Here is an 11,870-nt window from a genome sequence, read left to right as displayed (position 1 = left end):
AGAGTGCTGCAAGTTTTCTGCATCTAAGATACCAATGGATAGATAAGGATTCAAAATGTATTCATTTAGACTTTTCTGGTGCTTTTTTGGTCTCTGCTTTCTCTCTCTCTGTCTATTTCTTCAGATGGAACAAAATTAAAAAAATTAAAAATACTGAAAAAAGTTATTAAATGAACTGGGTTAAGGGTAAACATTTGTTAATACACTCACTATTTGTTACCATATATATATGTTTTATTTATTAAAATTTATTTGTATTGTTTTCTTTTTCTTTTTAGAACATTAGTTAATAAAATGAACTGTTCATTGTTAGTTAATGTAATCTCAGGTTCATTAACTAATATTAACTTTATTAATATCACACACAGAGAGAGAATTATTTAGTTTCTTTCAACTGTTTTCAATTTTTTAATTTTATTTTTTTTATAAGTATGCTCCATGTGAAGTAGTTTGTAATTAAACTGATTTATTTATGTCAAATATGTGATTTGACCTAAATGAAACAATCTGATTTTTTGGTTACACAAACAAAGGTAATTCTTAGTCAAAGAAGGGGGAAAAAATAACTTAAGGTACCAACTGCTTAAGGTTTTTTTATTTTTTATTTACAGTTTATAAAACGGTTTTCATCATAGGATCCTTCCTCGGGTCCACACAATGAAGTTTTTTTGTGGACATTTGGATCGCAAAAAGACAGTAAAACCTTACGCAAAAACACCTACAGACAATCTTTAATAATTTGTCCGTGCCCTCTGGTGCATGCAGGTGGATTTTATGCACACGCAAAAAACCCTGAGAAAACACTTCCTGCATCCTCACGCTACCCTCCATTAACAAGTGCTGTTAATCATACTGCATTTTACAGCCCTAGGAGTTTCACCTGTCCTGGAGAAAGCACTCAGGATGAGCACATTCTTCTTGAGAGTGTAATCTCTCTATGTGACAATGACTGAATAAGTATAAAGCTGGGGACCAAGCATAAATTCTCACAGTGGGGTTCCACGTAGATCAGTCATCAGGCCATCAGTAAATGCAGTGATGGCAATGATCATCAGTTTTTGGTGGCTGAATATCACTTGCTTAGACATAATTCAAAAAGAAGAAGTAGAAGAAAAAGATCTTACTTAGACAAAATTGAATGGACACTTTCTATAAAAGATCAATTTATAACTGTACATGTATATATGTATATTTGAATGTTAACTCAAATTTTAAGTGTGTTCAAATGTTTTCATGCTAAAATACATGTGTACAATGTGTTTTTGAAGATTTTAGTAAAATTCTTCATATATAAATTCTATTAAACTTATATGGTATTGTGTGTGTTTAGTATACAGTAAATTCTCAAAATTATGTAATGAGCATTTGCCACTTAAAAAAAACTCAAGATGCCTTGAAGGGGTAATTATGGTGTTAATTAGAAACACATTTGATTATTTGCATTATTTCTCGAAGCTGTAAATCTGCATGTGTAATATATTAGTATAATATTAAAGGGAGAGTTCACACAAAAATGAAAATTAGATGTTTATCTGCTTACCCCCAGGACATCCTAGATGTATTTGACATTGTTTCTTCTGTAGAACACAAAGTTGTTGTTTTTTTATAATTCAAAATTTAAAAAAAAAAAAAAAAAAAAAAAAAACAATCTTGGCCCATAAAACTGTTGATTCTGGTATGCATTCAACTCTGCATGAGCCAGAAAATGAGAGAAATAAAATAAGATACTGATATGTTTTATAAGGAAAGATACATGAGAATTTTGATGAGAGGGTGAAGACAAATAACAGCTTACTGCAAGGCAAATGAAACTTGTAAGAAGGGCATTTATTAGTTATAAATGCCACTGAGGGGCGACTAGGGGCAAGAATGTTTAAGGCCGACTTTTTGCACATCCACAATAAACATCTCGTCTTACCATTCTGCTAGCCTTCACATGGAGGAAAAATAGACCAGTGTTTGATTTCATCAGCATAAGATGAGCCAACAGCCTGAAACGCAAAGCTTTTGAGCAGAAACGCTCTAGTACACTCATCTGGTGTTCATGCATTTTTGATTTGTTATTAATCTTAAGGGATCCATGTAGCAGTGGTTTTAATTGAATACTTTTTTTTCATACTTCCACAAAATAAATAAATAGCTTCAGTGTTTGATGGTATGTATGCTGGATAACGTCATCCACTTCCACTCTTCTGGGAAGGCTCTTCAGAAATTGTTGTCTTTAGTTTGCCCTGAATGTTAAATACTTCATAAAATAATAACAGCAGGATTTCTAGAGCACACCAGATGAACAGGGAGATGTCTGGCTCTTAAAGAAAGAGTATGAGACAACTGTATCATTATTGTATTAAGAAGCACTTTGTAGAAAGCTGAACACTTTCTTAAAACTATTCAGTATTTGGGTCTGTAGATGTTGAGTCATAGACATCCGGACAGTAAGTTGTTGCAGGCTTATATTAAAAGTTCCCGTTTGGAAAATGCAGTGTTTAAATTATACGTTTGTAAAATTGGGGCACAAATAAGGCAGGAACAGACAGTCTCAGACTTTGACTCATCTCTGCTCAAACTGGAAGCTATTCGATCATTATGACTGTACGCACAAGAGATGATTTGTTCTCTGTCTTCCTTTGTTTTAATGGGAGTGTAATGGCCTCTGGGTCACAACAAACTCACACCGGTCATAAGAACAAATTGCTACCGTTAAATATCACAGCAGTATTTCTGCACATAAAATCAGGCAGGCTTTGCATAACTTTGTCACGAACCTGTTGAATGTGTTTTCACATGCTGTTCTCCTCTAGGGGAATGTCTTGTTAGCAGATTATATAACTGAGAACAGATTTCTGCTTCCCACCTCATCTGACTCATACATTCATCACATTGGACTGAATCCAGGACTGTACCACTGCAGGCAACCTGGCAAACATCTTGACACAAAGCATTTTCTGTCATTCATTTAAGCCTTTTTTATTAAGTATTGCTAAAATGTTTTGTCGCTGAGCCCTCTCTGCATTTAAAAGTCTTATTCTTCTTATTTTAGATCATTTGATACCACAGAGTGGAGTGATCATCTGTCCATTACATGATCACTGTTAATACAAGTACATTACAATGACCACACATATTTTAGAAATAAAGAAACACTGCCACCTAGAGACAGAGAATCTGACAGGGTTGAAACTACTTTCTTTCCAAGCAGAGATAGCCATATAGACAAGAGAGAAGTTGAATATGATTTATAATCACCATCCTAATCTGCAAGGTCTTCAGTCTTCTTGCAAAGCAATTTTACTAGTTAGTAAACCAGGTGTTTGGCCTACATCAGTTCAGTTCAATATTATGGAGCTGAATGTATGGATCATTAAGCTGATTTTCCAAAAACCTTTTTTTTTTTTAAATGCCATTTGTCCACTCCCATGGCTCATAGACCAATGCAGTCACTTTCATAACACCGCAAACTAAAGGACAAAGACAATCCTTGCTTGAGAAAAAGTACATGTTCTGTTTAGGTGGACAGTGTCATCTTTACCCCATGTTTACAACACGAAAAGGCATAATGAATTTTAAATAAAATGAAAGCAAATATCAGTGAGGAAACATTTAATTTACTGAGTTAAAAACAATATGTTTTCAATTTAAAACATATAAATCACAAATAATTACTGCAGAAATTAGCTTTCAAGCCTTTGACAGACACTTGAATTTGAAAGTCAGTCGATATCAGCCATTTATAACAGAAGCTGTGAAAGTAACAACATACAGGCTACATGCTGTGGTAATACCAGCCCAAGCATTACAGCATTATTCGTGGCTTACTCTCTTCAACAACTGTGTTTCTCACACCACAAAATGCAGACAAGACAAACTCCATGACAAACTCTTCTGCTGAGTTAGTGAAGTCACAGGCAACAGTCCAGTCCAAACGTATCGCTCTGGTTCAAGACAGTCCGAGAAGCTAGTGAATGTTATTTCTAAAGGAGGCTGTTAATTGCTTGAATCTCATCACCGCTCAGAGGAGAAAGGCGTATTCTCTGAGTTGAAACCATTCGAAGCAGAAAAGTTTAGATGCACTGACATGTACTAACAATCATGTCAGTAAGCTGACACTTTTTGACACCGCCAGTTAATATATTGGGTAATTCTGTACATACTATATACCACACACTGACTGATTAGGTTTTATATGTGACAAATGATCACTGAATCAAGCTGATAAAGCTAGTCACTGAGACGATTTCCTTTAGCTTTTAGACATTTGTGGAGGTCAGTTATTTTCTTGTCAAGCTGCTCATGGTCTGTTGGGAACAATATAACAGCAAGAGGCCATGTAAACACAGAGACCAGACTAAATATTTTATTTGGACAAAATGCGGCTGAAGGCAGCACACTCACCTTCATGGATCATGGATCTGGTACTCTCTTCAGGGGAGTTGATGAACATATTTCCAGAACACACCTTCACATTATCTAGATTAGATTGATTACACTTTAGTACCACAACTGAGGTGCCCTTGAGCAGGACACTGAACCCCCAGCTGTTCCCTGGGCGCCGCAGCAGAAATGATGCCCACTGCTCCATGTGTTCATAGTGTGTGTGTGTGTGTGTGTGTGTGTGTGTGTGTGCACTTTGGATGGGTTAAATGCAGAGCACAAATTCTGAGTAAGGGTCACCATACTTGTGTGCTTGTCGTGTCACATCACACTTTATTGTCATGTGCAAAGTAGAAGTGAAGAGTTCAGATACAAAAGCCCATAAGTGCCGTCTCATCTATAATGAGCATTTTTATCAGTTATTCCACATCACATCAATGGCATAGAAAAGGACCTATACATTGCCATTCAAGTAAAATTACTGAACCTAAGCATAGGAGACTGATAAAAATTATAATTTTAAAATAACATTTCAGATGGCAATTAGAAGCTTTTGCATTTGAATTCTTCAAGTACAGAGGCATCCGTTCAGCATCCAATAGTGCAAACAGCAATAGACCTTTTAACATTTGGTGTGAATGATCATGGTTTTAGGTATACATAGCCAAGTGCAGTGAAGTTGGTTGATTTCTGTTTCTCCACAAATCCAAATCCACAGCCTGTCAATATTCAATAAACACTATTTAAGCTAAATATCTCATTGTATGTTTGACTAGAATTGACAACTTTTATGGTTCAAACATGCCTGCTGTTTGTCACTAATGAAGTCTTCTGCAGCAACTTCTAACTCAAATACTGCAGTTTTCGCTGTGCTCCTCACTCCATGCTTGAGTCGCACTGGAAAAACATGCCCGACTGACCAGGGAAACAAGCTCTGTTTATTTCAGTTCCGCCTGCCAGCACCACATTAGAGTTCCCACCTTCTTCTTCGAGGTTTCCGTGCAGCTGGCATCCATTGTGTTGCATTACTGCCACCTACTGTAATAAATTCCTTTTACACTACATTCTCTTGTCCAGTTTCTTTTAAAAAACTAATACATATTTCCTGTTATTTTATTCAACAGACTCTGTCAGCAGCTAGTGTTAGTAAGAAATTCATCTGTCCTTCAAACATCTGGAATTATTTTGGATATGCTATTATAGAAACTTCCTAGTAACTCTCCCATTGTCAAGAAAATTGTAAATAACCTTAAAAAAAAACATATTTTATTTATGGTCATCACATTCACCTTATGAACAAGGCACAGAATGAGAAAAACGATAAGTTATACAGATGAAGGGTAATGGTGTGTTTCAGCGTGAGCATATCATCTGTAACTGTTAACTCTAGTGATAACCAACCATAACAGTGACACAGCAGTTTAGCATTAAATACATCACTGTACCTGAAACATGTATGCAAAAACTGCTTACATATAAATGAACAAGTACTGAAGAAATAACAAACTGCCTGTTATAAACTAAACATTAGAAGTCCCTAAAACTTCATTGATAACACTGCAGTCACAAAGCTGTTGAGAAGTCAATGTATATATTGCTATTTAATCTGTAACTGTTAACTCTAGTGATAACCAACCATAACAGTGACACAGCAGTTTAGCATTAAATACATCACTGTACCTGAAACATGTATGCAAAAACTGCTTACATATAAATGAACAAGTACTGAAGAAATAACAAACTGCCTGTTATAAACTAAACATTAGAAGTCCCTAAAACTTCATTGATAACACTGCAGTCACAAAGCTGTTGAGAAGTCAATGTATATATTGCTATTTAAATCAACTGAGTAATAAAAGAGCAAGTTGTTAAAAACAATTACTAAATTAAGAAATTAAATAGAGTATAGCATGCGTAAAGTCTTACTAGAAGACAACTTAAACTTAAGTCTTAAAATCATGCAGGCATGACAAAATGATTTTGTAAGAAGTGCTGAACTGAGGAAGAATAGGTACATGCAATGATCCCAAGAATATTTGGACTCTTAAACCACACTGAAACCAGTGTCACAGCATTAAATTAGAGTCACCCTAAAACACACACACACACACACACACATATATATATATATATATAAAACAATTGCACCAAGTAGGGCTCTAGACTGAACCAAATCCATTTCTGAGAATGTGCGAGTTAAAATTTCACATGACCACATTTGTGCGAGTGCATCATCAGGCCAGGTCAACTTGGATCACCTGTTCCTTGATATACAATCACATTACACATTATGTCATTGAATTACAGTCAGAGTTGTGCGACACTCAATCACCATTTACGGAAGTGTCGTAAGCTGAATCCCACCTGTCGCACAAAGCCAATTACTTTTCTTATAAAATGGCACCTTTTTCGGTGTAAGCTCTAAATACAGTTAAATCCAAAATGATTGTTTAGTGTAAAACACTAAACACAAATTATAAGCTGTTTCCTCACAAATGCTTATTATTCAGCGTAGTGAAGCCTCTTCTCTATTGACATCCATTCAAACAAAACAGTCTCTGGTCTCCTTCCCTGCATACAGACATTGTTAGCTGTTACACTTTCTGGCTGTTTTTATGTCAAACTGACATCTTACAGATGTCTATCAGATGTCTAAACACAGCAAATGCTTTCCAGATGAAGCGATCTTTAACAGACATCTTGCAGACCTACAGTTGCTTCTCAATAAATTAGAATGTCATGGAAAAGTTCATTTATTTCAGTAATTCAACTCAAATTGTTAAACTCATGTATTAAATAAATTCAATGCACACAGTGGGGGAAGACTGCTGATCTGACAGTTGTCCAGAAGACAATCATTGACAGCCTGTAAGCCACAAACATTCATTACAGAAATTTGAATGGAAGGAAAAAGTGTGGAAGAAAAGGATGCACAACCAACCGAGAGAACTGCAGCCGTATGAGGATGGTCAAGAAAAATCAAGAATTTGAGTGAACTTCACAAGGAATGGACTGAAGCTGGGGTTAATGTATCAAGAGCCACCACACACAGACGTCAAGGAATTTAGCTACAGTTGTTGTATTCCTCTTGTTAAGACACTCCTGAACTAAAGACAGCATCAGAGGCATCTTACCTGAGCTAAGGAGAAGAAGAACTGTACGGTTACCCAGTGGTCCAAAGTCCCTCTTTTCAGATGAGAGCAAGTTTTGTATTTCATTTGGAAACCAAGGTCTAGAGTCAGGAGGAAGACTGGAGAAGCTCATAGCCCAGGTTGCTTCAGTCTGTGTGCACTTCAGTTTAATTACTGAAATAAATGAACTTTTTCCCATACATTCTAATTTACTGAGGTGCACCTGTATGTGTGCTATCTGGGGAAAAGCACCACCTGGACGCTTTTGTGATGTCGGTATCATGTTTTACAAGAAAAGATAATGGCCTGTTGTGTTTACATCTATACAATCTCTTAGACTAAAACAAATGCTTGAAATATGGATTTATTATAAGTCTTAATGAAAAGCACAATGACAATAAAAGAGAACAATGACAAACTAGCATGAATAACATTGATTAACAAAAACATAACATTTACATGCTTTTTGTCCTTCCTGGCTTTCCATATACTAACAGCGCCTCTCACTCTTTTCACGACCATTAGAGAAGGTTACCAGTGTGACCAGTGATAAAAATGAGTCTAGAGCCCTGCCAAGTGCCATTTACATCTTATAATAGTTTGTTAGGTTTAAAAAAAAGAAGGATAAATATGTTGAAAAATTAAGATAAGTATTTTGAAACTTCCTGTTTGTTGAAAGTTAGTGTGACATCACGTTAATGTGATGAATTAACCGGTGATGGGGAGAAGTTATAAGTAACATGACTTACATAATCAGATTCATTTTTACAAGGAACTATTAAAGGGACATGTTAGTTTTTAATTTAGCAAAGAATATATCTGAGTTACTTTTTTTTTTCAAATAGGTAAGGCCAGGTACTTTGTTTTCCCATGTACTGACTGACAGTTCTCCTGTCCTCATGTAGAGAAAGATCAGGAGTGAGTGCAGAGGCGCTGTGTGAACATGATAATATTTTTAATGAGTGTTGAACTTTCTTCTGCGTCCTGTTCTTCATGTAATCCAGAAAGGTTTGTTTGAGCTGCGCCCTCTTCTGTACAGACGTGAATTAACATTTCCTTCAGCCTGAGGCTTATTCATTTCACTTTTGAAGTGAAAGGGCTTTTACATTTGCCAAAAATAGAACTAATTTATATTAAAAACAAACAAGCAAGCCGAGCCCAGATGAGAAAAATAATGCAAAAGTAACTTGACATTTTACTTTCCATAAAAAGTCACGAGTAACACAATAAGTATAGGATAAAGAGTAACACGATATTGTAATGCATTATTTTTAAAATTAACTTTGCCCAACACTTTTCTTTTTACATTCACTAATAACGCTGGGATCAGTTGTCTTAATGTCACTGCAATACATTTCTCAGAAAATATGCTACCTGGTTTGATATTTCCTTATCTAATGCAATGACATTCCTACATTTTCCAGGCCACTGTATTGAAGTTAATCTGTGACAAATTCAACATGCTTTTGCCTCCGGGTCGATCGACTAGTTGCAGAGTCTCCTGAGCTGTGTAACCCATCTGAACTTACAACACAAGCTAATTTGATCTCCTGTTGTGTTTCATCAAAGGTCTTCCTTTGTTCACTGCGTCCTCGTGCCCTATAGCCAACCTCCCTCGTCCCCACACAGGAATGACTTCTTTGTCCTGTCCTTCTCTTTTTTACTTCACCAATATTGGCATTCCTGGCTGTTGTAGCTGTGGAAGAAACTTGTTGAACACTGTATGTTGAACCAACTGGATTGCGAATGTTACCGATAGCCTGCATGCGGCTCAAGTGGCTGCTCTCGCTCAGAGGGTCGCTGAGTCTGTGCTCTCGAGATCGGTGTCTGGGATCCGGCGGATGAGCCCTGCTCTCACTGCTGCTCCTTTTAGGCAAACCTGAGGCCTGACCCTTCTTCTCCAGGAGTGGACTCAGCCTTGTGTGGTGGTGGTGGTAGGCATAAGAGCGGCATGGGACGTTCAAGATGGGATACTGATTCTGGCAACGTGGGCAGGTACAGCTGGAAAGATGAAGGGTGGGTGCACTAGCAAAAGAGGAGAGTAACGCCAAAGGGAACGCACGCTGGCACTGGAGGATGCATTTAGGAGAGCTGAGGCTGAGATGAGAAGATGCATGAGTCAAATGGCGACCTTTAGGTAATGGGGCATTGGATTTCCTGCTGTCTTCTTCTATGGTTTGGATCTGATGCCATTCCAATTGCAATAGCCGGTCCAGGTATCTCTCAAGCTGCCCACTGGGCTTGGGACGAGGAATGCCTTTGCCTTCTGTGTTCAAGTACACAGCTAGCTGCTGGAGACTCCAGGAATTGAAAGGAGGTGGTAAGAAATCTGGATAGCTGCCTCTGAACTTGCTGCGCCCTCGACAAGAAGGTCTCAAAGCATGAAAGCCAGACGGATCTATGACCTCTGCGCGAAGGTTGAGGTCAGGGGGAGAGATTTGAGCGGGAAGTGCAGAATACCTTTCAGAGTCTGAGAGGTCACTGGCACTGTCCTCTTCTCCATCTTTACTTTGTAGCACGCAGCTCTCGGCTTCGGTTCTGCACTCTGATGAGTCTTCTCTCTCCACTTGTACAGAATGAGGGCTTACAGGCCTTACACTCAAACTTTTACCCCTGCCTCCACTCTCTTTTGCACCATGGCTGTTTTGTCTCTGTCGCCTCTCCTTCTGTCCATTTTTGGAAGTTGTATGAGATTTGATCTTAGTGTTGTGTTGCCTTGAGGAACCAAAGGAAAAGGGGTTAAATGACTTTTTAAAATATCTGGTCACACTTTGTACTTGGTGTGCCTTTATTTATTTATTTATTTATTATGTTTTATTTATTTATTTATTATGTATTTCTTTGTAGCTGCTTCTCCTATTATAATAATTAGGCTATAGTAAAATGCAATTTGCATTACTTAAACACTATAAAATGTATATATATGTGTGTGTGTGTGTGTGTGTGTGTGTGTGTGTGTGTGTGTGTGTGTGTGTGTGTGTGTGTGTTAACCCTTATCTCAATTAATCTTCTATGTGCCAAATTATTTTCTAACCTGTCTGTGGGGTTCACTATGATCAACATTTTGTCCAGAATTGTCCTTCTTAACCTTTGCTGAGAGTCCTGTAGACATGAAGGAAACAGCCCTTAAACTTATCAACATATGCTCAATTTATGATGCTTTGTTTTTAATTATTCTCTTCCATTTTTATTTATTTCTTTATTATTATTATTTTATAACATACACACATAAATAATTGCTGTTGAGTACTCACAGGTTCAGATGACAGGCTGATGCCATTTTTCGGTGGTGGATGCAAAGGTGGCTTTGTGGTTTTCTTGCTTTCAGTGAAAAAGTCAGGATAGTCAAGATCAGTTCAGAAATAAAAGCAGCTCAATTTGGTTCCAATTTTAAAGAAGCCTATCCAAGCTCCTTCATCATAAATGAATGACCTGGCACAGGTAAATAAAACATGACCTTAATTTAATTAATTGTATTTATTCTTACCTTGGTGCATGTCCAAATGCTTTAGTTTTGGTTCTGTCAAACGAACGAAGCTTATTCTGACAGTTTCGCACGGTGCGCTCGTGTAAGACCGTTCCCATCACTTGCATTCCTCAAAGCAGCTTGGATCTCCTCGAACGGGTGGATTCTCTCCTATTGCATGCACGGAGGCTTTTAATCCGAAGGCATATCCATTTTTTCTTGATCATGTGAGGTTTACACCCACGATCAATCGACTGTCTCTTGCATTGCTGCCTTTAATTCTCGGTGCATCTGTATCGTTATGTCCTAAATAATTCAGCGACGAACGGATCAGACTGTCTGTGATGAGATGCATCGGTCAAATTAGACAGTCTGCTCGGTTCTGTCTCATGCTGTAACCTAATCGATATGGGCTTAATTGTGTGGAGATTGTAAATGAGGATATTTACGCAGGCGTGTATTCCAGCGGTGTGGATGCTGAAGGGCGCATTGTTGTGTGGGAAATGTAGTCAACAGTGTCATATAGGCTCGATACTGTAATATACCTGAGACCCCATGCGCACTGTGAGCCAGCGACGCGACACAAATATAATGTCGCGGCGTTTATTCACAAATGCTCGCGCATCAAGATTGTCTGAGATCTCGCTTGTTTACAGACATATGGAAAGCCTAAGCCTATGGAAAGGTAAACCTTTGAGAATGGATCCCAAGTCTTGTAAAATAATTTAAGTGAAACAGAATGAACATCACAGTTTCTCAAACCTAACACAATAGAAAATGTCCTGTATCCACCTGTGTGCTTCCACTTGAATAGAATAGCCTGTCTAGACAAGATTGTAGGAAAAGCAAAAAGTCGGGCTGAGTACCAAAACAAACTTGAAGCCAATAAGCAGTAAGGAGCG

General features: G+C 37.6%; 1 protein-coding gene across 1 annotated transcript; it reads right to left on the bottom strand.

Annotated features, from left to right (window-relative positions):
• Positions 1-8,674: 8,674 nt before the first annotated feature.
• fam217bb (family with sequence similarity 217 member Bb) lies at positions 8,675-11,443 on the bottom strand. The gene is made up of 4 exons (XM_052610449.1): positions 10,990-11,443; positions 10,757-10,823; positions 10,537-10,604; positions 8,675-10,217 (listed from the first exon to the last, which is right to left on the bottom strand). Exons 1-4 carry the CDS (start codon positions 11,094-11,096, stop codon positions 8,942-8,944), a joined length of 1,518 nt encoding a protein of 505 aa, XP_052466409.1. The 5' UTR covers positions 11,097-11,443; the 3' UTR covers positions 8,675-8,941.
• Between the last annotated feature and the right edge of the window lie 427 nt (positions 11,444-11,870).

Source organism: Carassius gibelio, chromosome A11 (assembly GCF_023724105.1).
Source record: "Carassius gibelio isolate Cgi1373 ecotype wild population from Czech Republic chromosome A11, carGib1.2-hapl.c, whole genome shotgun sequence".
In the NCBI taxonomy this organism is placed as follows: Eukaryota; Metazoa; Chordata; class Actinopteri; order Cypriniformes; family Cyprinidae; genus Carassius; species Carassius gibelio.
Note: the sequence above shows the minus strand (reverse complement) of the source record. Positions and strands in the feature narration are given on the sequence as shown.

Coding starts and splice junctions, on each gene's coding strand:
- fam217bb (XM_052610449.1), bottom strand. CDS start 11,096: ATGCAAGTGATGGGAACGGTCTTACACGAGCGCACCGTGCGAAACTGT. Junction 10,824..10,989: donor GCATTTGGACATGCACCAAG/GTAAGAATAAAT, acceptor TTTCACTGAAAG/CAAGAAAACCACAAAGCCAC. Junction 10,218..10,536: donor ATAGTGAACCCCACAGACAG/GTTAGAAAATAA, acceptor TGGTTCCTCAAG/GCAACACAACACTAAGATCA.